This window comes from Cervus canadensis, chromosome 31 (genome assembly GCF_019320065.1).
Source record: "Cervus canadensis isolate Bull #8, Minnesota chromosome 31, ASM1932006v1, whole genome shotgun sequence".
Lineage (NCBI taxonomy): Eukaryota > Metazoa > Chordata > Mammalia > Artiodactyla > Cervidae > Cervus > Cervus canadensis.
In genome coordinates, this window is record NC_057416.1 from 32,766,803 (window position 1) to 32,792,500 (window position 25,698).

General features: G+C 38.9%; 1 protein-coding gene and 1 long non-coding RNA gene across 2 annotated transcripts in view; both read left to right on the top strand.

Moving 5' to 3' along the window:
* The window catches only part of ADAM18 (ADAM metallopeptidase domain 18), a 107,209-nt gene extending 93,635 nt beyond the window's left edge, over window positions 1–13,574 (top strand). The window contains exons 18-20 of the mRNA XM_043454327.1: window positions 538–649; window positions 8,607–8,763; window positions 13,532–13,574. Of these exons, the coding sequence (XP_043310262.1) occupies window positions 538–649; window positions 8,607–8,763; window positions 13,532–13,574 (312 nt within the window). The remainder of the gene's footprint in view (window positions 1–537; window positions 650–8,606; window positions 8,764–13,531) is intronic.
* A 915-nt stretch (window positions 13,575–14,489) lies between these two features.
* On the top strand, window positions 14,490–24,749 carry LOC122432480. The gene is made up of 3 exons (XR_006266838.1): window positions 14,490–14,620; window positions 18,406–18,461; window positions 24,725–24,749. It is a non-coding gene; the product is annotated as an uncharacterized LOC122432480 (long non-coding RNA).
* Window positions 24,750–25,698: the final 949 nt, after the last annotated feature.

Genomic DNA, 25,698 nt, shown 5'->3' on the forward strand with positions numbered 1-25,698 from the left:
ATAGTCAAAGCTCTGGTTTTTCCAGTAGTCATGTACGGATGTGAGAGTTGACCATATAAAAGGCTGAATCCCAAAGAACTGATGCCTTTGAACTGTGGTTCTGGAGGAGACTTTTGAGAGTCCCTTGGACAGCAAGGAGATCAAACCAGCCAATCCTAAAGGAAATAAACCATGAACATTCATTGCTGAAGCTGAAGTTCCAATACTTTGGCCACCTGATGGGAAGAGCAGACTTATTGGAAAAGACCCTGATGCTGGGATAGATTGAGGGCAAGAGGAGAAGGGAGCAACAGAGGATGAGATGGTTGGATGGCATCACTGATTCAATGGACCTGAGTTTGAGCAAACTCAGGGAGATAGTGAAGGATAGAGAAGCCTGTTGTGCTACAGTTCATGGGTGCCTAAGAGTTGGAAACAACTTAGCAACTGAACAACAACAAATTTAGAAGATCAGGGATTTTATTCTTTTGAATGTAAGTATCTATGACATACATAGACTATCATGATTTATAGTAATTACATATTTTTCTGTTTCAGATATGTAATAATTTAGGCAATTGTCATTGCATTCCTGACTATGCACCTCCAGATTGTGAATTAAAAATTGGTTCACCAGGAGGAAGTATTGATGATGGAAATCTTAAACTTCGTGAGTAGAAATTTAACTTTTAAATTCTAGGATGCTTTAAAAATAAAGCATCAAAATAGGATGCTTTATGAAATAAAGAAATACACTATTAACTAAAATCTTTCATGATACCAAGTGACTAAAAGAGTTACTTTGAATAGTGGCTTTCATTAAATTAATGTTAAATAATATTTGAAATGTGCTTTCCACAGAGACACCCAGTTTTAATCAACTCAGTTACTAAAATACAATATAGTACTCAAGTTTCAATAAACATCATGCGTGCTCAGTCACCTCAATCATGTCTATCTCTTTGTGGCCCTATGGACTGTGGCCCAGCAGGCTCCACTGTTCATGGAATTCTCCAGGCAAGAATAGTGGAGTGGGTTGCCAGTCCCTTCTCCAGGGGGTCTTCCTGACCCAGGGATCGAACCCAAGTCTCTTATATCTCCTGCATTGGCAGGCAGGTTCTTTACCACTAATGCCACCTGGGAAAACCTAATAAACATAATATCATGAATGAAAAATAAATATGGATGAATGAAAATTATGCAAATTATTTGCATTCCATGTTATTAAAAACTTTGCAGGTTATTTAAAAACACATGTAAGGTAAGGTGTTTATTTTGAATGAAATTTAGAGGAAAATGTATGACAAAATGTAAGTATACATATTTACTAGGAAATAATAGTAAATCACATTTTGAGTGATGAAGTACAAGTTTATACTTTCTCTAGTTTCCATGAATGAAGGAAAGTTGCTATTCATTGACTCAACATCTATTTAAAAAAAAAAAAAAACTCTTAACAGGGCTTCCTTTGTGGTCTAGTGCTTAAGAATCCACCTGCCAATGCAGAGGACGTGGGCTCAATCCCTGGTCCGGGAGGATTCCACATGCCACAGGACAACTAAGTCCACCCACTGCAGCTGTTGAGTCGGTATGCCCTAGAGCCTGAGCTCCATAACAGAAGTCACCTCAGTGAGAAACCCGCACACTGCAACCAAGAGTAGCCGCTGCTAGTCACGAACTAGAGCACGCCTGCACTCAGCAATGAGGACCTACCACAGCCAAACATCTTTAAGAAATAAAACTGTCAACAGTGTGGGTATAGTGTGATCCTACCTCATCAAGGTGGGGTCCACATATGGCAAACCCAAAACTAAAATCATACTCAATAGTTAAAAGCTGAAAGCTTTTCCTGTAAGATCAGGAACAAGACAAGGATGCCTATGCCCACTACTTTCATCCAACACAGAATTGAAAGTCCTAGTCACAGCAATTAAACAAAAATACATAAATAAAATAAATCCTAGATTCTAGTTGTATTTGATGGAGAAGGCAGTGGCACCCCACGCCAGTACTCTTGCCTGGAAAATCCCATGGATGGAGGAGCCTGGTAGGCTGCGGTCCATGGGGTCGCTAAGAGTCAGACACGACTGAGCGACTTCACTTTCACGCACTGGAGAAGGAAATGGCAACCCACTCCAGTGTTCTTGCCTGGAGAATCCCAGGGACTCGAAGCCTGGTGGGCTGCCTTCTATGGGGTCGCACAGAGTCAGACACGACTGAAGTGACTTAGCAGTAGTAGCAGTTGTATTTGATGAGTGTTTATTCTTGCCTGGAGAATCCCATGGATGGAGGAGCCTGGTGGGCTACAGTCCACGGGGTTGCAAAGAGTCAGACATGACTAAGCGACTTCACTTTCACTTTCCTTTTTTAAAAAATTAACTTATTTATTTTTATTGGAGGATAATTGCTTTACAATAGTGTGTTGGTTTCTGTCTATATCAACATTTTTTTCTTGCTTTTTAGTTTATTTATTTTTAATTGGAGGAGAGCATTTTATTCTTATTGGACTACAGGGCCCAAATTGCTTCATACGTATCCATTTGTAAAATTTTTCTTGTATTTGTGTCATTTCACTGGAACAGCTGGACACCCATAAGCAAAAGAATTATCCTAGTCACAGACCTCACAACTTTCAAATATTAACTCAAAATGGATCATAGTCCTAAAGTCTAAAAGTATAGCTAAGGACAAGCTCAGGCAACGGTAGTGACCAGAGACAGTGGTGTGCATACACTTGGCTGTGGGGCCCAAGTGCAGGTGTCCATGTGCTGGCAGATGTCAGTTGAAGATGTGTTTGTAGTGATCAGGGCTGGGGTAGGTGGCAATGGCTGGAGCCAACCACAGGCTCACTGGCTGCTCCAATGGTCCTGAATGTCAGTGCGCTTTCCTATTGCTTCACACTCTACTTCTGTGAATGCATACTGCAAGGGAAATCAGTGATGGGGTGGGGAAATCAAGTTCTAGGGCATGCCGGTGCCCACCTGGACAGGCTAGCTCCAGGTAGGCACAGTGATGCCCACCACTGTCAGAATTCCAACTGTGATTTGGATCCAACAAACAGCTAGAATATGCTCTCCTGTAGCTGTTCTCTTCCTCCCCTGGGTGTATGCACTGTCTTGGAGGTCAGTGATGGAGGTCTTGCTGGGGGTGTGCAGGTTCAGAGCTGAAGGCAGGGGCTGGTTACAGATAGGCACGGTGGTGTGGGCCGGTCAGAGAGGCAGAACCTGATCTGGATCTGACAAACAGCTGCAGGAGCCTTGGGTGTCCACATGCTCTTCTGTGGCTGGATGCTCACCCCAGGGCATGCAGTGGAAGCCAGAGACAAGAACCAGGCTGGGAACATACCATGACTGCAGGGGCTATTCACAGGTGAACATGGTGACATTGGCCATGTCACTGTGGAAGGTGTCACCATGCCATGTCACCTGACGGAAGGCAGGATCTGGCTCTGTCCACAAACAGCAGTGTGTGGCCGGGAAGGAAGGCAGGGAAGAGGGAAGGCTGGCTGGCTATTCATTCACCTGTGGCTGTAGCTTGTTGTTTTATCATTCAGTTACTAAGTCGTGTCCGACTATTTGTAACCCCATGGACTGTGGCCCACCAAACTTCTCTGTCCATGAGATTTCCTGGGCAAGAATACTGGAGTGGGTTGCCATTTCCTTCTTCAGGAAATCTTCCCCACCCAGGGATCGAACCTGTGTCTCCTGAGTTGGCAAGCAGATTCTTTACACTGAGCCACCAGGGAAGCCTGCTGCAGATTACTTCTACTTAATATATCAGAGGGTCTAGTCAGTATATCGTTACCCCCAGAGCATACAGGTTAAAAAGAAAAAAGAAAATCAGTGTTTCTGTATAGGTAATATGATCCTATATGCAGAAAATTCTGAGTCGCCAAAACCTAAAGAGTAAGGTGGCAGAAAATGAGATCAATATACAAAAAGCAATTGTATATCTACAAACTAAAAAGAGACAATCCAACAATTACATTAAGGAAGCAATTTTATTCATAGCAGCATAAAAAATAAAATACTTAGCAATAAATTCAGTGGAAAAGTACATGATTTGTACACTGGAACCTTCAAACCATTGCCGAGACAAATTAAAGAAAACTTAAGTAACTGAAGAGATAGTTATGTTCAGAGTTTGGAAAACACTTGTTGCAAGGTCAGTTTTTCCCAGATTTATCTATACACTCAGGAAAATCCTTTTGCGAGTCATCTATCAGGTTCATTTGCAGAAATTGACAAGCTGATTATAAACTTTATACAGAATTTTAAAGGGACTAGTGTTGTCAAGATAACTTTGAAACAGAGTGACATTGGAGAAAACACACCAGCCAACTGCAGAACTTTCTATAAAGTTACAATAATCAACACAGTGTAACACTGATATTAATATAGACATATAGATCAATGGAACAGAATAAATCACTGGAAGTAGAGCCACAGATGCATGGAAAACTAATTTTCCATAAAGTGCAAAGCAAATCAGTGAGTAATGGATAGCTTTTTCAACAAAAAGTTCTGGAACAATTATATACTCACATGCAGAAAAAAAAATTCTGTACATGTTCCGACGTCATATGTAAAAATTCATTCAAAGTGGATCACAGGCCAAAATGTGAAGCTTAAATGTGTAAAACCTCCAGAAGAAAATATATGAGAAAACCTGAGTGCCTTTGGATTAAATAAGAGTTATTTTTTTAACATGTGACACCAAAAGCACAATCTAAAGAGGAAAAGTGAAAACGTGGACATCTTCACAATGAAAATCTTTGGCTCGTCAAAACTCACTTGAAGAGTTTTGTATATAACTAGAGTTAGGTATATAACTAATAAAGTATTTATATTCCAAATGTATACAAATTTTATATTCACAATATAATCTTTGAAAATTAATAATGGAAAACAAATGGACAAAATATGGATACTTTATCAAAGAAGATGTAAGGTGATAGATAAGCACATGTAAAGATGCCCAATGTCATTGTTCATCAAAGAAATGCACACTAAAATCACACCTAGTTGCTGTTACACTCTTTTAAATTTTATTTAAATTTTAAAGGCTAACCACATGAAGTTTTGCCAAAATGTGAGGACAGTGTCTCACACACTATTGTTGAAATGTAAAATTGTACTGTTGCAGCTTCTTCTTAAAATAATCTTATTTATATATCTTTGTTATGGGTCTTCATTGCTGCACAAGGTTTTTCTAGTTGGAGTGAGCAGGGGCTATGCAGTAGTTGTGGTGTGCGGGCTTCTCACTGCAGTGACTTCCCGTTGCAGAGCCCGGGTTCCAGGGAGTGAGGGCTTCAGCAGTTGTGGCTTCCCAGCTCTAGAGCACATGGGCTTAGTTTTTCCTTGGCGTATGGGATCTTCCAGGATCAGGACTTGAACCCGTGTCTTCTGCCCTGGCAGGTGGATGCTTTATCACTGAGCCTTCAGAGAAGCCCTTTCTATCGCCTATCATGTAATGCAATCGCTTTACTGTTTACCCAAGAGAATAGAATGCCTTCATCCCTACAAAACTTTGTACACAAACATTCATGACAGCTTCACATGTAATAGATGAGATCTGAAAACAACCCAAAGACAAACCAACAGGTGACAGATCAACAAAGTGTGGTGTATTCAAAAAACAGCATATTATTGAACAATAAAAAAGGAATGAGCTACTGTTAAAACTACCAATGTGGATGGATGTCAACATTTACCCTGTGTGAGAGAAGCAAAATTAAAATGAATATAGACTGTATGACTTTATTTATATTAAATTGTAGAACATCTAAGCTAATTGATAGAGAATGCTGATTAGATCAGTGGTTGCTTGTGTTGGGAGTGGCAGCAAAGCAGCATTATATGGGCAAGAAGAAACTTGTGGGTGATGGATGGATTCACTGCAGTTGAGCCTTGGACTACATGGATTTGAACTGCTTTGTGCATTCACAGGGATGCCTGGCATGCTGCAGTCCATGGGGTTGCAAAGACTCAGACACAACCTGGTGACTGAACAATAAGTACATCCACTTGTACACAGATTTTTTTCAATAAATACCACAGTACTATAGCATCAGAAGTAGACTGAATCCATGGGAGAGCAGCTGCAGATATGGTGGAACCTGCACTACAGAGGGACCTCAGATGTGGAAGACCGATGTTAAAGTTAAACATGGGCGTGTAGACTGCTTGGAGTGGATCCCCCAACCCTGCAATGTTCAGGAGTCAACTGTCTTTTGACTGATGTGGTGGTTGTATAGATATAAACATACATACATACATATATATATATATATATATATACACACACACACACACACATATAATGTACATCTCAAATAGATTCATGTATTATGCATCTATCAGTAAATCTGTTAAAAATCACAAAATTTAAGTGATATCAAACACAAGAATCACACTATTTTGTTGTCAAATCTCAGACATTAAACTTATTTTCCTTACCAATAATGATAAGAATTTTACACTAACTGAAGAAAATCCATAACTATCAAAACAAAAAATAATCTTTTAAGTGTATGCCTCATTTGCTATATCTTATCCATTGTACAGTTATAGTGTTCACATTTCATCATATACGAAGAATCAGTTCAGTTCAGTTCAGTCGCTCAGTCGTGTCCAACTCTTTGTGACCCCATGGACCGCGGCATGCCAGGCCTCCCTGTCCATCACCAACTCCTGGAGCTTGCTCAAACTCATGTCCGTTGAGTCGGTGATGCCATCCAACCATCTCATCCTCTGTCATTCCCTTCTCCTGCTGCCCTCAATCTTTCTCAACATCAGGGTCTTTTCAAATGAGTCAGTTCTTTGCAAGAATAACTATATAATAAAAGAAGGAAAATACCAGTTATACCAAGACTCTCATCCATTGCTAATGTGAATGTAATTCCTACAACCACTTAGGAAAATCACTGGAAAAGTTACAAATGTTCAGTTTAGGCACATGATATAAGTAAGCATCACATTCCCAAGGGCATATACCTATGACATATGCACACATACATTGACTAAGAGACATGTAGTATATATTCATAGCAGCACTCTTCATAACACTCAGAATTGCAAGTTACCCAAATGCTCATAAGAAACAACATATTTGTAGCTGTTATTTCTATATAAAGATATTGTATGCAGTGATGAGAATTGATATTTTACAATTATAAACAATAATTTGGCTGAATCCCCAAGTAAGGTAATATTGAGCTGAAAAATCAGATAGGATATAAATACATACAATGTAACTGTATATAAAGGTTATAATCTGTCAAAAATGATCCATGGATTAGTGATTTTCCGTGGATGGTGGCTGAAAGAAAGCAGATTGGAGGTAGTGAAATGCTGGTAATATTACTTTTCCTGGCTTTGGTGCTGGTTACATAGATGTGTTCAATTTAGAAAATTCCTTGAGCTATGAAATGATGGTGTGAATGCATGTCTGTTAGTATTGTTACATTTCTGTAAAAAATCTACTAACTAAATAGCAATGGAGGAAAGCAATATACTTATAACCTTAGAAACAGAATTATGATTAGAAAATGTCCTGGTGTGTGCTTTTGAGACTCTAGCAAAGTATGCCTTGAAATCTGGATTATTTTTCTAATTCCTTGCCAATATATTTATTTATTGTGTGCTTTTGGGAATTGTGTAATATTTGAATTTTTTAAGTGTAAGAGATAGCGAAAGGGCATAATATGTTGTTGACTGTCAACAAGAGGGAAAAAATACACAGAACACACACATTACATATAGGTAGATATAGACACAATATGGGTATAGAAATGGATTTTATTCATATGTATAAAATATAAATACTGGATGGAGAAACATAGTCTAAAAATGGTTTCCTTCGAGGAGCAAAACTATGTGACTTGGCAAGGGAGGGGATGGGAGCTTTCACAGCATATTGCTAAGTTTTTAACTTAAGTTCTACTAATATGTCACCTTTTAAATAAATAAATAGGATGAATGTAGTAAACAGACTTCAAACTGTGTATACAGTATCATAATACTTTAAAAATATGCATAAAAGATGACTAGTAAGCCTCCATTACTTTGGTCACTTGATGTGAAGAACTGACTCATTGGAAAAGACCCTGATGCTGGGAAAGATTGAGGGCAGGAGGAGAAGGGAATGACAGAGGATGAGATGGTTGGATGGCATCACTGACTCGATGGACATGAGTTTGAGCAAGCTCCAGGAGTTGGTGATGGACAGGGAGGCCTGGGCATGCTGCAGTCCGTGGGGTTGCAAAGAGTTGGACACGACTGAGCAATTGGACTGACTGAACTGAGTAAGCCTATGAAAAATATGCAATTGTAGTTTTGGGTATGAGCTTAAATGCCCTTTTATTTTATCATATATGACAATTTGCAAGGTCTTAAACTTTCAGTTATGTATATGATTTTACATGTATGCATATGATTGCTGTCCAACTCTTTGTGACCCCATGGACTGAAGCCCGCCAGGCTCCTCTGTCCATGGAATTTTCGATGCAAGAATACTGCAGTGAGTTGCCATTCCCTCCTCCAGGATGCATATGATTAAAGTGAGATAAATACAAATGCATTCAAACATTCAGTGAATATCCACTTATTTCTGTGTTTCACTTCCAGATACAATGTTTATTAAAAAAAGCTACAGTACACATCAGAACTGGCTTATTTTATGTTTCTACATTTTTCTGCCCTTTTTCATAATTTTCGCCATTAGGATCATGAAGCGAAATAAAATGAGAAAATCATGCAACAAAGAGAGTGTGGAACATGAGGGGTAAGTAAGACTTTTCAAATAATTTAGTATCTTAAATTGTGCTAGTCATTAACCAGTGTCATTAATTCATAATTATATAATATTTGTTATATTTATTATGAAATGTGTGCTATGTTAAAATCTAAAACAAATGTCCTTTTATCCATTTTGTTTTCCCAATAGTTCATTGTTAGCACATTAAGGCAAATCAAAATTTTGACTGCTCTAGAACTGTTTTCCTGATGTGCATTCCACAGTGTACTAGGGACTTAATATGAGAAAACTTTATTTGGTATACCATTTTAGGTTCCTTTCTAAATGGATCTAAATTAAGTAGCAGTGTTTGTTTCCTTCAGAGAAATCCTTTTTATCCAATTTAGAATTTATATTAAAAATGTCATTAATAAATCCTTGAACCTCAAAATATTTCTATCTCTTTAGTAGTCTCAAATGTTGTTAAAAAATCTCTGCAGAATTCATCTGAAATTAGATACTGTTTCTTACAAACTTGTGCATGATATTCTTACTTTTGTGTGTCTACCTTTCTGATGACCTAACACTTTAACTCATTGAAGGCAAGAAACCCTTATATTAATCCCCATATGTGACAGCATGAATGAGGATTTTAGCCTCAAAGTGACATTTTCTTTGAAAACTATTATTGTGTGCTGTGCTTTGTCGCTCAGTCATGTCTGACTCTTTGCGATCCCGTGGGCTGTAGTCTGCCAGGCTCCTCTGTCCACAGAATTCTTCAGACAAGACTACTGGAGTGGGTTGCCATGCCCTCCTCCAGGGAATCTTCCTGACCCAGGGATTGTACCCAGATCCCCCGCATTGCGGGTGGATTCTTTACCATCTGAGCCACCAGGGAAGCCCATTTTATGAAGACACATTCAGTTGCACACATATCACATGTATGTTGTTTAGGGAAATGTTGGATCATATTCACTGAAAGAGAAAATGACTTAATTGGCCATCATGACACTTTACAGGGGAAAAGAAAAAAAGAGAATTCAAGAACACCCTGACAGGTAATGTTGTTGAGGGAACCTGAGTAATGTACATGCTGAATACAGCTCCATATCTAAATATTCATGCTGTCCCAGCCTTAATGACTGTTCCTTTACAAACTCTCCCACCAAAGCTGGGATGTGTACCATTAAGCCTTCCATCTTTGTTTATTCTGTAAGTATATACTGGAGCTTTTGAATACATAATTTTTACCAGATGGGAAAAAAAGTGTTTATCTTGTAGCCACATGTTTATTTCCATCATGCATTAGGCTGGGGCTATGGGTTTAGGTAATAAGTTCACAGAGTTGGAACATCATTCTCATCACATCACATCAAAGACAATGCTATGAACTGATAACTTAATATCAGTCTTGATAACTTGAAGGAAGTAGTGTTTGTCATCTATTTCCTGACAACATGAAAACACCTGTAAGATTATTTTTCTCACTTTTTATACTTAAATCTATAAAAAAAAAAAAAAAGAAAAGGCAGCTAAATGTACCCCATATGTTTTTGGTTTTTAGTAGTTCTTGACTTTCAGGCTCCATAAAGGGTGTTTCAGAATTATCTTGTATATTCCTTGTCACAGCCCTAGAAGCAGCCTTTTCTACAAGGATTCTTGGTTTCTTTTATTGGGAAACAATATTACAGACCTAGATGCTAGGTTTGCTCCTTGCTATTTGGGTTTCATTGCTTCTAGAACCTCACAACAGACAGATATATGAATCTGATATATGTTTACAACACATGTATACACACAATTGTCCTTAGATATTCTGCAGATAAGTCCTTTATCACATATTTGTTGTAGCTGGGTTGTCTGAATTTTTGCAACCCTATGAACTGTAGCAAACCAACTGTAGCAAACTGTAGCAAAGCCTGGTTTCCTCTGTTCTCCACTAACTCCTGGAGTTTGCTGAAATTTATTTCCATTGAGTTGGTGATGCTATCTAACCATCTCATTCTCTGCTGCCCTCTTCTCCTTTTTTTTTTTTTTTAAATTTCATGCATCCCACCTGGGCTGGTGATCTGTTTCACCATAGATAGTATACATGCTGTTCTTTTGAAACATCCCACCCTCACCTTCTCCCACAGAGTTCAAAAGTCTGTTCTGTATTTCTGTGTCTCTAACCCTCTTCTCCTTTTATCAGATAAAAATTGAGTTTTTTTTTCTTCAGATATGTGTCATATTTTCATTCAAATCACAGTAATTTTTGCTGAGGAAACATTTTTAAATTTTGTCACTGTTCTCCTTCTTGGATTATGCTTTTGCTGTTATATTTAAAAACTCACCACCAAACCCAAAGTCACTCAGATTTTCTCCTATGCTTTCATCTTGAAGTTTTATAGCTTTGCAATGCACATTTAGACCTATGATTCATTTTGAAGCAGTTTTTGTGCAAAATTTGAAGCAAAATTTGAAATTATGGCATATGTGATAAAGTTTGTATTTCTGCAAATGTGTGCCAAATAGTTCAGGGTCGTTTGTTGAAAGAACTATATTCATCGAAATGCCTTTGAACATATATATGTAGGTCTAATTTTGAATGAAGGAAATTAGATATTTCTTATTTTCTTATTAATGTTAAGTGCATCTTCTTATTTACAGTGTAAAGTTTTTTTTTTTTTCTGCAATGTATCTTTTTCCAAGTTTCAAATACTAGAATGTGATTCTCTTTATCCACATTTGCAGTAAGTTTGCCTAAAGGAAATATGTGTGGGAAATATATGTGGAAAATATCTTTTCCACATGCCACAGATTAAATAAGCTATGTCATGTCTGACTCTTTTGCAACCCCATGGACTGTGGCCCACCAGGCACTTCTGTCCATAGGATTTCTCAGGCAAAAATAATGAAGTGGGTAGCCATTTCCTTCTCCAGGGGATCTTCCTGACCCAGGGATCAAACCCACATCTCCTGCAATGATAGGCATATTCTTTACTCTGTAGTGACTCGAAACATTCTATTTAGCCTTTCACTTTAGTCTTTCTAAACCATGGATTTTTCAAAGAACCAAAAGTATACAACACTAAATAAATGAATTTTTATTATTTTCAATCATTTCATGGCTGTAATTATTTTGCCTCGTACTAAATGATAAATCAGCAGTAAAGTAATAAATGTAAAGCTATATATTTACACATATAAATTTGTATTCATATGTAAACACATACACTTGTTGTTGTTCAGTCACTAAGTTGTGTCTTACTGTTTGTGATCCCATGGACTGCAGTATGCCAGGTTTCCCTGTCCTTCACTATCTCCTGGAATTTGCTCAGGCTCATGCCCACTGAGCTGATGATGCCATCCAACCATCTCATCCTCTGTTGCTTTCTTCTCCTCCTGCCCTAAATCTTTCTAGCACCAGTGTCTTCTCCAGTGGTCCACTCTTCCCATCAGGTGGCCAAAGAAATGGAGCTTCAGCTTCAGCATCAGTACTTCCAGTGAATATTCAGGTTTGATTTCCTTTAGGATTGATTGGTTTGATCTCCTTGTAGTCCAAGGGACTCCCAAGAGTCTTCTATAGAACCACATTTCGAAGGTATCAATTCTTCAGTGCTCAGCTCTCTTTAGACTGATGCTGAAGCTGAAGCTCTGATACTTTGGCCACCTGATGTGAAGAGCTGACTCACTAGAAAAGATCCTGATGCTGGGAAAGATTGAAGGCAGGAGGAGAAGGGGATAACAGAGGATGAGATGGTTGGATGGCATCACCAGCTCAATAGACATGAGTTTGAGCAAGCTCCGGGAGATGGCGAAGGACAGGGAAACTTGGTGCGCTGCAGTCCATGGGGTCACAAAGAGGTGGACACGATTGAGTGACTGAACAAAACAGCCTTCTTTATGGTCCAACTCTCACATCTGTACATGACTACTGGAAAAACCGTAGTTTTGATTATATGGCCTTTGTCAGCAAAGTGATGTCTCTGCTTTTTAATATGCTGTCTAGATTTCTCATAGCTTTCCTTCCAAGGAGAAAGCTTTTTATAATTGTGTGACTGCAGTCTCTGTCTGCAGTGATTTTGAAGCCCAAGAAAATAAAATCTGCCACTTTCCCCACATTTTCCCCATCTATTTGCCAAGAAATAATGGGACTGGATGCCATGATTTTAGTTTTTTGAATGTTGAGTTTTAAGTCAGCTTTTACACTTTCCTCTTTCACCCTAATCAAGAGGCTCTTTAGTTCTTCGCTTCCTGCCATAAAGGTGGTGTTATCTGCATATCTGAGGTTATTGGTATTTCTCCTGGAAATCTTGATTCCAGCTTTGATTCATCCAGCCTGGTATTTCTCATGATGTACTCTGCATATAAGTTAAATAAGCAGGGTGACAATATATAGCTTTGATGTACTCCTTTCCCAATTTTGAACCAGTCTGTTGTTTCATGTCCGTTTCTAACTGTTGCTTCTTGACCTGCATACAGGTTTCTCTGGAGGCAGGTTAACCGGTCTGGTATTCCCATCTCTTTAAGAATTTCCATAGTTTGTTGTGATCCACACAGTTAAAGGGTTTAAGGTAGTCAATGAAGCAGAAGTAGATGTTTTTCTGGAATTCTCTTGCTTTTTCTATGATCCAATGGATGTTGGCAATTTTATCTCTGGGTCCACTGCAACTTGTACATCTGGAATCCATTGATCCTTTATTTTTCACTCTCCTTTGAGTGCCTGTTTTGATCTGACACTTAAAAGAGAAATCTGACAGTAGATATAGTTAAAGTATGAAACTGTCTACTACTAAACAGACTGTAAATTTGCACTTTCTTTTTCTTTCCCTAGTCGTTCAGCCATTGTACCAGAACGCTGTGACGTGGACTACTAATATAGCCAAGCACTTCACCAACAAAATGCTTACATGAAGAGGAGAAACTGTTTCGTAACCCTTATGCTATCCCTAAATACACTTAAAATGTCAGATTTTCGAAAATAAAGTGCACTTGGGCAGGAGGAAGTCTTCCTTCAGTTCAGTTCAGTCGCTCAGTCGTGTCCGACTCTTCATGACCCCATGGACTGCAGCACGCCAGGCCTCCCTGTCCATCGCCAACTCCCGGAGTTTACCCAAACTCATGTCCATCGAGTCGGTGATGCCATCCAGCCATCTCATCCTCTGTAGTTCTCTTGTCCTCCTGCCTTCAATCTTTCTCAGCCTCAAGGTCTTTTCCAAGGAGTCGGTTCTTCGCATCAGCTGGCCAAAGTATTGGAGTTTCAGCTTCACCATCAGTCCTTCCAATGAATATTCAGGACTGACTTCCTTTAGGATGGGTTGGTTGAATCTCCTTGCAGTCCAAGGGACTCTCAAGAGTCTTCTCCAACACCACAGTTCAAAAAACTCTCCCTTGTGACTCCCAAAAACACCTAGCTGCTGGTGGACTGCCCGCCCCCACAGTGGGCCGCAAATCCTGGTGCCCAAGCTGGGGAGAGGCCCAGTGCACAGCTGCACTTCCATCGTTCACCCCACTCATCCCTCTAACAGAACTGCCTTCTCCACCTGCCTGCCCAGCTTGCCCGCAGGCCAGCCCCGCAGGCTTGCTCCTACCCTCTCCTGCCCCGCCCTCCAGTCTCGCCGGGCCTCAGCCCCGTGCTCCTCTTTTCACTCCTGCCCCGCCGCCTCGTTTCATCTCGCCCCTCGGCCCCAGCCACGCCCCTCAGCCCCAGCCACGCCCCTCGGCCCCAGCCACGCCCCTCGGCCCCAGCCACGCCCCTCAGCCCCAGCCACGCCTCTTCCACGTCCTGCTCCCAAGCCCCGGCGCCGCAAACCGCGAGAGTCACGTCCAGTCAACCGCCTTCCCTGAGGCGAGGCCGGTCACGCAATGTTATCTCTCCTGCTAATCCTCACAGGGCTGGCCCGGCTGGCCTCCGCGTGCCATCGTAAGTGAGGACCCTGCCGGATAGGAGGCGGGCCCATCGTCGCAGTGTCCCTGGGCGCGGGGGTGGAGGGGGTTGCCCTCCTGGCCCCAGAAGCCCAGGCCAGGCTGGGGGAGCCCGGGCGGGTCTGGTCGGAGTCCTGCCCAGTTTCAGACTTCTGCCAGGCCCGCTGGTCGGAGGTATCAGAGCAGGACTGGGATAGTTGACGGGGACACAGATCTTCCAGGGAGATGTGGCGGGGATGAGGGTAGGGAGAGGATCCTGGATGGGGTCCTGGGGACCTCTTCTTAAAACCCTACACAGTATGATTTTTGGTGTGTGCGTGTGTGCGCGCGCCCACTGGGGCTTGGAAGATCCACAAGTGATGTGATAGGAGAGGACAAATAAGAATGAATGCTGCCCTGGACTGGGGGATGCTCACTCCTCTCTTCCTTACTGCAGACTCTGAAACATTGCTTCTACAAATTACAGTGCCACAGAAGACTGGGACAGACAGATATTGACAGTGGAATTTCAAAAACGCATGTAATTAAGAAATAACTTTAAAAATATGTTTTTCTTTTTTTTCTCCTGGAGTGCAAGACCCAAATCAATACATGCTTATCCCTTGTTGAAATTTTGTGTTCTAATGAGAGTGTTATTGTTTTCATTTCTCAAGTAATAGATGAACATTATGAAATAGACTCAGAGGAAAAAGATGCCTTGAGTTCTTGTCACACAAAAAGGCATCTACAGCCTACTAGATTGTTTTCTATAAAAGATATACATTTAAAAATGCCTTCTGTGTAAGAGAGGCCATGTCAATATTTACATCATAGCATGATTTTAAAATGACAATATATAAAGAATATCTTCATGCCTGTACTTACACACATGTGCATATATAAATCTTTGTAATGTTATTTTTTTATTTGATTAACATAGTAAAACATGTGCATTATGTACATTGTAAAATGAAATGTAGACAGTACAGAGACTTGTTAAGAAGGTGAATGGCCACCTCGCTTTCTAAAGGCAGTAAATTTGAAGGAAACTGAAGTTTTAGAGACATGCATACACACATGCATGTATATTTTTAATGAGCATGCATGAGAGTTGTAATTGACTTTATCTCTTATGGGTAGAGTTAGGATTATTTTTATGATAATACAGCTCTGACATTATTTTCCCTAACTGTCGGATACCTTATATGTAACACAGTGTTTCACATTTTAGACACGTAGATAGTTTCATGTGCTTCCTTGGTGGCTCAGACAGTAAAGAATCTGCCTCCAATGCTGGAGACCTGGGTTCGATCACTAGGTTCGGAAGATCTCCTGGAGGAGGGCGTGGCAACTCACTCCAGTATTCCTGCCTGGAAAATTCTTAGGGACAGAGGTGTCTGGCAGGCTACAGTCCAAAGGATCGCAAAGACTCAGACACAACTGAGCGACTAAGCACAGCAGATAGTTTCATAAACCTTCTTGAATAGTCATCTTGGTAGGATCAACAGGCTAGCCACTGTAAAAAAAAAAAAAAAAGATAAATATTGAAAAGGTCTACCAGAAAAGTTGCATTATATTTGACTCCCATTCACAAAAACAGTGATGCCTATCTTCCTGAGACCTCTCCACCTCTCCTCTTCAGTCTTCTCATCTTTGCTCTTATGAACATCTTAAATGAATGCTTCACTTTGAACAGGTAATTTTTGGTTAAGCCTTAACAAGAGATGCCTTTCTGTCTGTTGATTAATGGAATCATTTTGTTAGTTGTCAGTCTTTTTCTGGTTTTGACTTCTGTTTTAATAAGAATTAGTGACTTTGGATAGGACACTATGTTTTCAAGAAGGAAGAAATATTGATGTAAAGAAGCACAGGGATTAGATAAGAATCCAACAATTAGAATCCCAGTAGCATGATCTGAGAGGAACATCTGCAACTGTCAACTGAAAAACTATGTTAGACACTGGGGCAGGTTTTATAGACTGAATGGTCTACTTCTGACTGGCTCACTTTGTGGCACGAAGAAACACCAGCAATTGTGTATTCATAAAAGCTATTACACCCCCCCCCCCAACGAATATCTGGAGATGCTGAAATATTTAAGAGAGTGTAACAAATGTACACTGGGAAATGCTACCAAAGAAAACATAAGGACCCACGATAATAGCAGGAAAAAGACAGCATTTGGTACACGCACATGCACACAAACACACACACCCAACATTATGAGAAAGTGTCATTACTTTAAAATATTCACTTCACATGAAACAGATAAAAATCCCAAATTTGTATGAATTTAATAAAACATCCTCAGCATATATAACATGAAAACCGATAGCATGACAAGGAGAAATTTTCAAATCCATTTCCATAGAGAGATATGTAAATGGTTATCTCAAATGTTGATTGGCCAATCATAAAATTCTAAGAAGAAGAAACATTTGAACAACAAAAATAAACATTCTGTCAATGAATAAATTGAACCAAATGAAGCTTATGTATTGTTTTTCTGCTCTTTGTTTTGACTCACTCAATTCTATGGATGTCACGTAGGAGGTTTTCATTTAATGATACAACCTACATTGCCGCAGGAGAAAGAGAATTCAAGCAAATATCAGGAATCCATGAAGCATCCCTAATGAGCTAGTTCCACATGAACTCAGTCTCTCTGCTCTGGAAATATGTTGAGTCGCTTGCTTAAAATCACAAGATTTATAGGAGGAATCTTGGCTTTGGAAGAACTCCTTACAAAGTTTTCAGTGAAGTTTTAAGAAGCCAAGCCAGCCTTGTTGAACTAGTTGGGGAAAACAATAGAACTAACCTTGACCAGGGGAATTTTGAACCCTAACAAAGCATTACTGTCCTTGTCTTAGTTAAGAATCAGAAACACCCAGACTTGTCAGTATCCCCAGAAACAGATAAAGCTTTTGTAATCAAGATGTACTTATGCTCTGTCTCCACTGTAAATAATGCTTCTGAAGAATGCTTCTCATACGTCTGAAGAATATACGGTGTTACTCAACAAAATTGACCACAACAAGTAAAATAAGGGACTTCCCAGTTTGCTCAGTGGTAATCACCTGCCAACTCAGGAGACGGAGGAGACACTGGTTTGATCCCTGGGTCGGGAAGGTCCTCTGGAGGAGAATATGGCAACCCGCTCCAATATTGTTGCCCGGATAATCCCATGGACAGAAGAACCTTGTGGGCTACAGTCTGCAGGGTCACAAAGAGTTGGACACAGCTGAGCAGGCACGCATGCATAATAAATGAAAAAATAAAAATAAATGAAAAGCATATAGTGATCGTACAGAGCTCATTATTTGGGAACAGTACAATTAGGTTTAAACTCAACAAAAATACTGAAAAATGTATTTGGAAATTTAAAAATGTACATGGTTCATGGGCTGAAGGAGAAATCATAAATCATAATGGATGTTAAATAATAAACAATGAATTAGAATGAAGAAATTACATAGAAAAATTTGAACTGCCCTCTGAAAATGGTATAGGGGCATAATTTATAGTCACAAATATTTGGTACTAAAACAAGGTTTGAAATTTAAAAATTAGAAAAATAATTGTAACCTTAAAATTCTTAATGATTCTGCTTAAGAAGTAGAATTAATGAAAGAGAAATTAAGCTGAAGCAGCCTGGATTCCCACTGTCAAAAGTTGATTTCTGAGAAGAATGTAAAACAGTACATTTGGTGAGATAGATTAAGGAAAAGGAAAAGAAGGAAGAGATGTACTTTTAGGGTTTTGAAATATCTAATCATTACTTTCTCTCTGAATATTTTGCTATAGGTTACCTATTCCATCAAAATTGGCAGGAAAACATACACTCTCCATCTTGAAAAACAGTAAGTGGCCATTCTTCTTTTCTTTTCTTTTTTTTTTTTTTGAGCATTTTTTTTCATTTATTTTTATTAGTTGGAGGCTAATTACTTTACAATATTGTAGTGATTTTTGTCATACATTGACATGAATCAGTCATGAATTTACATGTGTTCCCCATCCCGATCCCCCCTCCCACCTCCCTCCCCATCCCATCCCTCTGGGTCTTCCCAGTGCACCAGCCCTGAGCACTTGTCTCATGCATCCAACCTGGGCTGGTGGTCTGTTTCACCATAGATAGTATACTTGTTTCAATGCTATTCTCACAGAACATCAATCCCACTCCTGGGCATACACACCGAGTAAACTAGATCTGAAAGAGACACGTGTACCCCAATGTTCATTGCAGCACTGTTTATAATTCCCGGAACATGGAAGCAACCTAGATGCCCATCAGCAGATGAATGGATAAGGAAGCTATGGTACATATACACAATGGAATATTACCCAGCCATTCTTCTTTTCATAGAGTTGCTTTTAGTTTCTTAATGACTGAGCCTATATTTAGAGCCTAAATGTTGAAGAGCATTAGTATTATATTTAATATGTTAAGTCTTGGTGATTCATGTCAGACTAGATTTTCCAGTCTTTATCTTGAGATTTTAAGTCTAATATTCAAACCCAACTGCACTTTAATGATGTAAATGTTAAAGAATATCAGATCCGTGAAAATCATTTTATGTAACTCCTTGAAATGTATCTAAAATTGCAGCTATTCAGGGACTAATTTTATCAGCCTATAGAATTCAATTTGTTTGTTTCATGTCATTTAACATAATTCTATGACTTTAAGCATTTTACTTGATATTCCACTCTTGTTTTATCTCATTTTGCTATAGTATATATATTTTAATGTCTTCAGATTTCTATTTTCACTCTGAGGAAACCAATATAAATAACCTGTGTTTATCATTCTATGGTTTTCTATTCTAAATTGCATCCTTACCTGAAATAAAACCTACCAAAAAAAAGGGGGGGCGGTTTCTTTTCACAAAAGGAAATAGTGTTCTTCAACTGTCTTATTTAATAACAGCATTTATTTTCTTATTTTATGTATATACTTTTACTCATTTTTTAATAGATGAAATCTCATAGTATGTACCACTGATGGGAAATGAGTTTATTTCCAGGAATTGTCACTATAAACTCTGACAATATATATCCTTATCTCTGTGTTCTTACACAATAGAGATTTTGTTTCATGGACTTGCTATCAATAGATGGGCTTCTGGATCACAAAGAATGGCTGCTGATAATAGTAGTAGTAGTAATAATAATAATGACAACAGCAACAGCAAGTGACATTTATTGAGCAGGTACCATTTTCCAGATGTATTTCTAGGCATCTAATTTGTACCTAGTAACTGATTAATTTTCACAACCACCTCTAAGGTAGGCCTTCTTTATTACCAGCCTTTTATAGCATGTAAAGATTTTGAGAGATATTGGGAGTTACTTTCTAAAAAGACACTAGCACTTTAGATTTTCAAAAGCATGCACGAAGTGCTAAGATAGCGTATTTCATCTTAAGTGCAGGTTGTATTTCCCTAAATGATTTTTCTAAATATTGATTGACTGTTTGTGTTTTCCTGTATCTGGTTTGCCTCTTCACCTAGTTTTCTTAATACTCCTTATTATAATTTTAATATACTTTATTTTTTAGAGCAGTTTTCAGTTCCCAGCAAAATTGAGTGGGAAGGCACAGAGATGTCCATATATCCTCAGCCCCAGCACAAACATCGCTTCCTCCATTATCAACATTCCCTACCGGAGTTATATATTTGCTATAATTGAAGATCCTACATTGACAAATCATTCATTATCACCCAGAGTCCATAGTTTATATTATCATGCTGCTTTATATATTGGTGTTTTTTTTTTCTATGAATGAATAAAAATTAAAAAGGAAAATTCTGAGGATAATATAAACAATCAAGTTCTTGCCAGGAATGATGCACATATAAGAATTTTTCCTACATGGTAAAGAAAGTGTATGTGGACACAATAGTGAGATCTTTTATTCCCATGCCCAGACCTCTTCAGCACACTCAATCCTCAGTGCTAATTGAAATTATGATATTGATACATATTCTTTTGCCATATTTTAAGCGTCTTTCATCCATATGTCTAAAGATCAATAAAAATTATGTTCTGATGATTTGTTTAAATAGATGTAAATGGCACAGTATTGTATAGTCCCTTAAACAGTTCTTTATGGTTCAGAAAGAGCTTCCCAGGTGGTGCTAGTAGTCAAGAACCTGCATGCCAATGCAGGAGACATAAGAGAAATAGGTTCGATCCCTGCGTTGAGAAGATCCTCTGGAGGAAGGCATGGCAACCCACTCCAGTGTTTTTGCCTGGAGAGTCCCATGGACAAAGCAGCCTGGCAGGCTATAGTCCCATAGGGTTCCAGAGTCACACACAACTGGAATGATTTAACACTCATGCACTCATGGTTCAGAAGGCTAGGTAAGGGTGCTCCTTAATATGATGAAACATGAAGGTGATACCAATTTTTTATCTTTCCCTGTATCTTCACTCTTTGCCATATAACTTTGATTTCCTCTCATCAAGAAGTGGAGTGTATACAGCTCAAAGTCCGCCTCACACTCAGTCTTGTGGGTCTGAGTTTATCTACACAAGGCCAACATCACGGGTGTGAAGAGCCCAAGGTTAGAAGGGCCTTGTGCTTGGATTCATGCTCTACTGATGCTCTCCTGAGGTTCTTAATACTTTTGAATGAGAGACCTCACATTTTCATTTTACCTTAGTGCCTGACAAATTACTAGCCAAGTTTGGGGCCATGCCACTTATTTTGGGCAGAGTGATGTTGACTGGCTTGATGTCAACAGAGGCTTAATAAAACTCTCTTGCTTTTTTACTTTCCGTCTTGTTTGCCTGTCATCCCCATGAGAATATGCTTGAGCTTAGCTTGCTGGAAGATTAAAGACATATGGATCACAGCCACAGTGCTTTATTTATCCCTACATCAGCCAATATTCAGCTGAATCCTATACCACTGAGCAAGCCTGGCCAGAGTTAGCAGAGTTGTCATGGCTACTGGCACATAAAAGTGTGAGCAATAGATACTTAACTGTTTTATTGTATGTGGTTTCGGTTTTGTGATTGTTTGTCATGCAACATTCTGCCTAATTTCGCTTGTTGAGATTTATTCACATTGGTGTGTGCAAAAGAAGTTTGTTTTTTAAAATGCAAAGGTAGTCATCAAATTTATTTATCTCATAAATTATTTATCCTCCCTTATTTACAGCAAGAACAGCTCTCTTGTGGACATCCCTGGCCATGACTTCCCAGGTCCCAGTGAAGCTGATGGATTATGATTATAAATAAGAAAATTCTCAACTGCTATATACTAGCAGTTTTTTCCTTCAAAACACTTATAACCAATTTTTACTCATGCTGTTGCTGCTACTGCTGCTAAGTCGCTTCAGTCGTGTCCAACTCTGTGCGACCCCATAGACGGCAGGCTACCAGGCTCCCCCGTCCCTGGGATTCTCCAGACAAGAACACTGGAGTGGGTTGCCATTTCCTTCTCCAGTGCATGAAAGTGAAAAGTGAAAGTGAAGTCGCTCAGTCGTGCCTGACTCTTAGCGACCCCATGGACTGCAGCCTACCAGGCTCCTCTGTCCATGGGAGTTTCCAGGCGAGAGTGCTGGAGTGGGTTGCTATTGCCTTCTCCGTGTTACTCATGACGATAATTTAAAAGCATTTCTGTTTTGTACATTCTCAACAAAATGAGTATCTTCACTCATTTTTGTTAATTAGTGGATAACAAATGCTATTTTATTGTTGTTTTAATATTCACTTCTCTGGTTATTAATAATACATAGTATCTTTCCCAGTGTTTGCTGACCATTCTCATTAACTTGCTTATGCTAAGCTGTTGGGGGGCGAGATTGGTTTTCATTCATTTGATTTGAGTTATTTATTTTCTATCTATGTCTTTATCTTTCTCTTTTTCTGTTTCTTATTCCATGATCAATCTGTGGGAAATTTTATTTTCTGTAGATATTAACACTTTCTCTCTTCTATATGTTGCAAATATGCCACATAGACTATCGATTGTTTTCTTCCTTTGTTTTTGGGATTCATTGCTATACAACAAAATTTTCAGGTAATCATTTTGTTCATATTTTCTCTCATAGATTCTCACCTTCCTCTTTTGTGTCTCTCAGATCTTGAAGTGATAGCATAGCATTCTATCATATTTTTTATAATTCTTTTTCCATTTAAGATGTAAATACACTGCTTTCAGTTTCTTCAGCAACAGCATTGTATAAGGCAGTGCGGAGAAAAAGAGAGCAAGTCAGGCAGTCAGGCAAGAAAAGGGAAATTTATTAGAGGGAAAAGAGAGGGTGACTGGCTATTAAGGAGAACCAGCATCCTCCCTTTCTGACGGAGTCCTTCTTATACCCCACCAATGAAAATTCCCTGAAGGGATGGTCACACAGCTGGAGGTCTGGAATCTGGTGGTCTTGCATCTTTGAGATGATGGGCACCAGTGAGATAACAGGATGCCATTTGGGCAATTTGGTCAGTCTCACAGATCACTGTGATTTCATTCTTTGTTTGCGAGGTTGACATAATGAGCCATCTTATCAATGAGACCCCATGTGGGCCCTATCACATTGCATTGTCCAACTTTTTTCAAAGCTTCTGTTTTATTTTTTTCTTTTTATTGCAGCTTTATGCTGACTCAGGTATTGTTTAGTTAGAATAGTTTCAGATTATTTTCTTCAGATGAGATGTGCAGATGGCCAAACCGCCTATCTGCAGATGTCTTCTGTTCTCATAATTGAATAGCATTTTGTCAATGTGTACTATTTGTGTCATATTTCTTTTATATACATTTTTGCAATTTGATGGAGTCCATATTAATTATTTCCATGCGTGGGTGAGTGAAAGTTTGTGTGTGTGTGTGTTATAATAATACCCCTTGATATAGCCCAAGTGCCTTAATTTTTTCAATTTAATTTCAACCCCTACACATTATTTTCTTCTGTGGGGAATCTACATTTTCATCCTGAGCCTTACTTCTCTGTGCTCCATATCATAATTTATTTGATAAATTTGATCAAATATTTACTTTTGATGTGCATTTTACCAGTGATTTCCCTCTTTATTGAGGGGTGCGTGTGTGTGTGTGTGTGCGCTCACTTGTGTCTGACTCTTTGCGCCCCATGGACTATATAGCCCTCCAGGCTGTCCATGGGATTTACCAGGCAAGAATACTGGAGTGGGTTGCCATTTCCTTGTGTAGGAAATCTTCCCGAACCAGGGACTAAACCTGCATTTATTGTGTCTCCTGCATTGGCTGGCAGATTCTTCACCACTAGCGCCCTCCCCTTTATTGGCTAGACCTGTAATTCTTTTTCCAGTAGGCAGATTCTTTTAGATACACTTATTGGGTTATTTAATATTAACTGTCATGTGTTTTAGTTTCAGGGTATCTCTTTTTTCCCTTGGGATGATCTCCCTTGAAAACTTATTAATTTTTCTTCAAATTAAGACTTTTGTCCAGCAGTGCTACTTCATTAAAAACTAACATTTAAATTTTGCCTTCTGTTTTGTTGTTTATTTTTCTTTCATCTGATGTTGTTTTTCTTTCAGTGCTCATTTGTATTTTCCTTATACACTGGTTATTTCCTTATACACTGTATTTTCCTTATGTCACTGGTTAAGGCAGACTGGTATGTTGTTTCGTAAAGAAGTGAAAAATATGCTTTCCAAAAAGAGTCCAGGATGAATAAACTTACAAACTAAGTTTTTATCCTTTTAATAATTCTTGTCAAATATCTGTTAAGCATTTTGCTTCTAATTTCTTTCTTCTGGGAAGTGCTTCAGATTCCCACTTCCACCACCTCCATTTGAACACAGTTATTAAAATTTGGCTCCACTCTTGTTCCGGAGAACCAGACCATTCAGAATTTTTGTGTGGAATATAAACTGACAAATATCAATTTTTCTCTTGAGAAGCTCTCTAGTTTTGTTATTTGATTTAAAGAAAAGGAAAAGTTTTTAAGAAAGAAAAGAAATAAGTTGCTGTAGGATATTGAATATAGTTCCCTGTACTATATAGTAGGTCCTTTGTGTTTATCTGTTTTATGATAGGAGATATCTGTTTATCCCAAACTCCTAGTTTACCCCCCTCCCTTTCTGTGAGTTTGTTTCTGTTTTGTAAATGAGTTTGTTTCTATCACATTTTTAGATTCCACATAAAAGTAATATTGTAGAATATTTGTCTTTCTCTGTCCCACTTAATTTGCTTATATATATATATTTTTTTCAGATTCTTTTATTGGTATATATACTGATATATAAAGATATACACAGTATATATCATTTCTGTATATATATATATGTGTGTGTGTGTGTATGTGTTTGTGCCTGTGTGTGTGTGTGTGTGTATATATATATATATATATATGTATATGAATCACTTTTCCATGAAACTTATGCAACATACAAATCAACTATACATCACTAAACAATTTTTTAGAAAACGAATGAGAGAAAGTAAAGGAGATATGAAAAGGAAAGTTTTGGTGAAACAAGCACTCTATTAACACTCTAGTTTGTCTCTGTTCTGGCCTTCAGTGGCTTCTTGATGTTTGGAATTCTTGTGAAATCTATGGTCCTTGGACACTTCAGTCAGTGGAAATCGGTAAGTGGCCAGACAAGGAATTCAGGCAAGGCTTTGTTGAGACTCATGCTGCAGAGGAAGGAGTGAAAACAAGTAACAGGTTCCCATGCTCACTCTCTGAGGAGGGCGGGTTGATTCCTTAAGTGGGGTGAAAGTAGGGGTGATTGGTGGGTCCAAGCCCACTCTGCTCACCGCACAACAGGCCAATGAATCTGAGAAATGAGGGGTTGAGGCAAAGGCAAAGAAGAGACTTTATTCAGGGAGTCAGCTGATCGGGAAGATGGCAGGCTAGTACCTCAAAATAACTGTCTTATTGGGGTCTGGATGTCAGATTCTTTTATAGATCAGAGATGAGGGGAGGTGAGGAAATAAAGTAAAATAAAGGAGGTGAGGCCATTAATCTTGCAAACAACTCCTGGAATACCAAGTGTCTAGCAGAGGATGTGTTAATTTCTTCCTTCCTGCCATCTGCATCACGTGGTTCTGAACAAAGGCACTTAAGGTAAACAGTCAGGCAGAGGGGTGGGATTCTCTGAGGC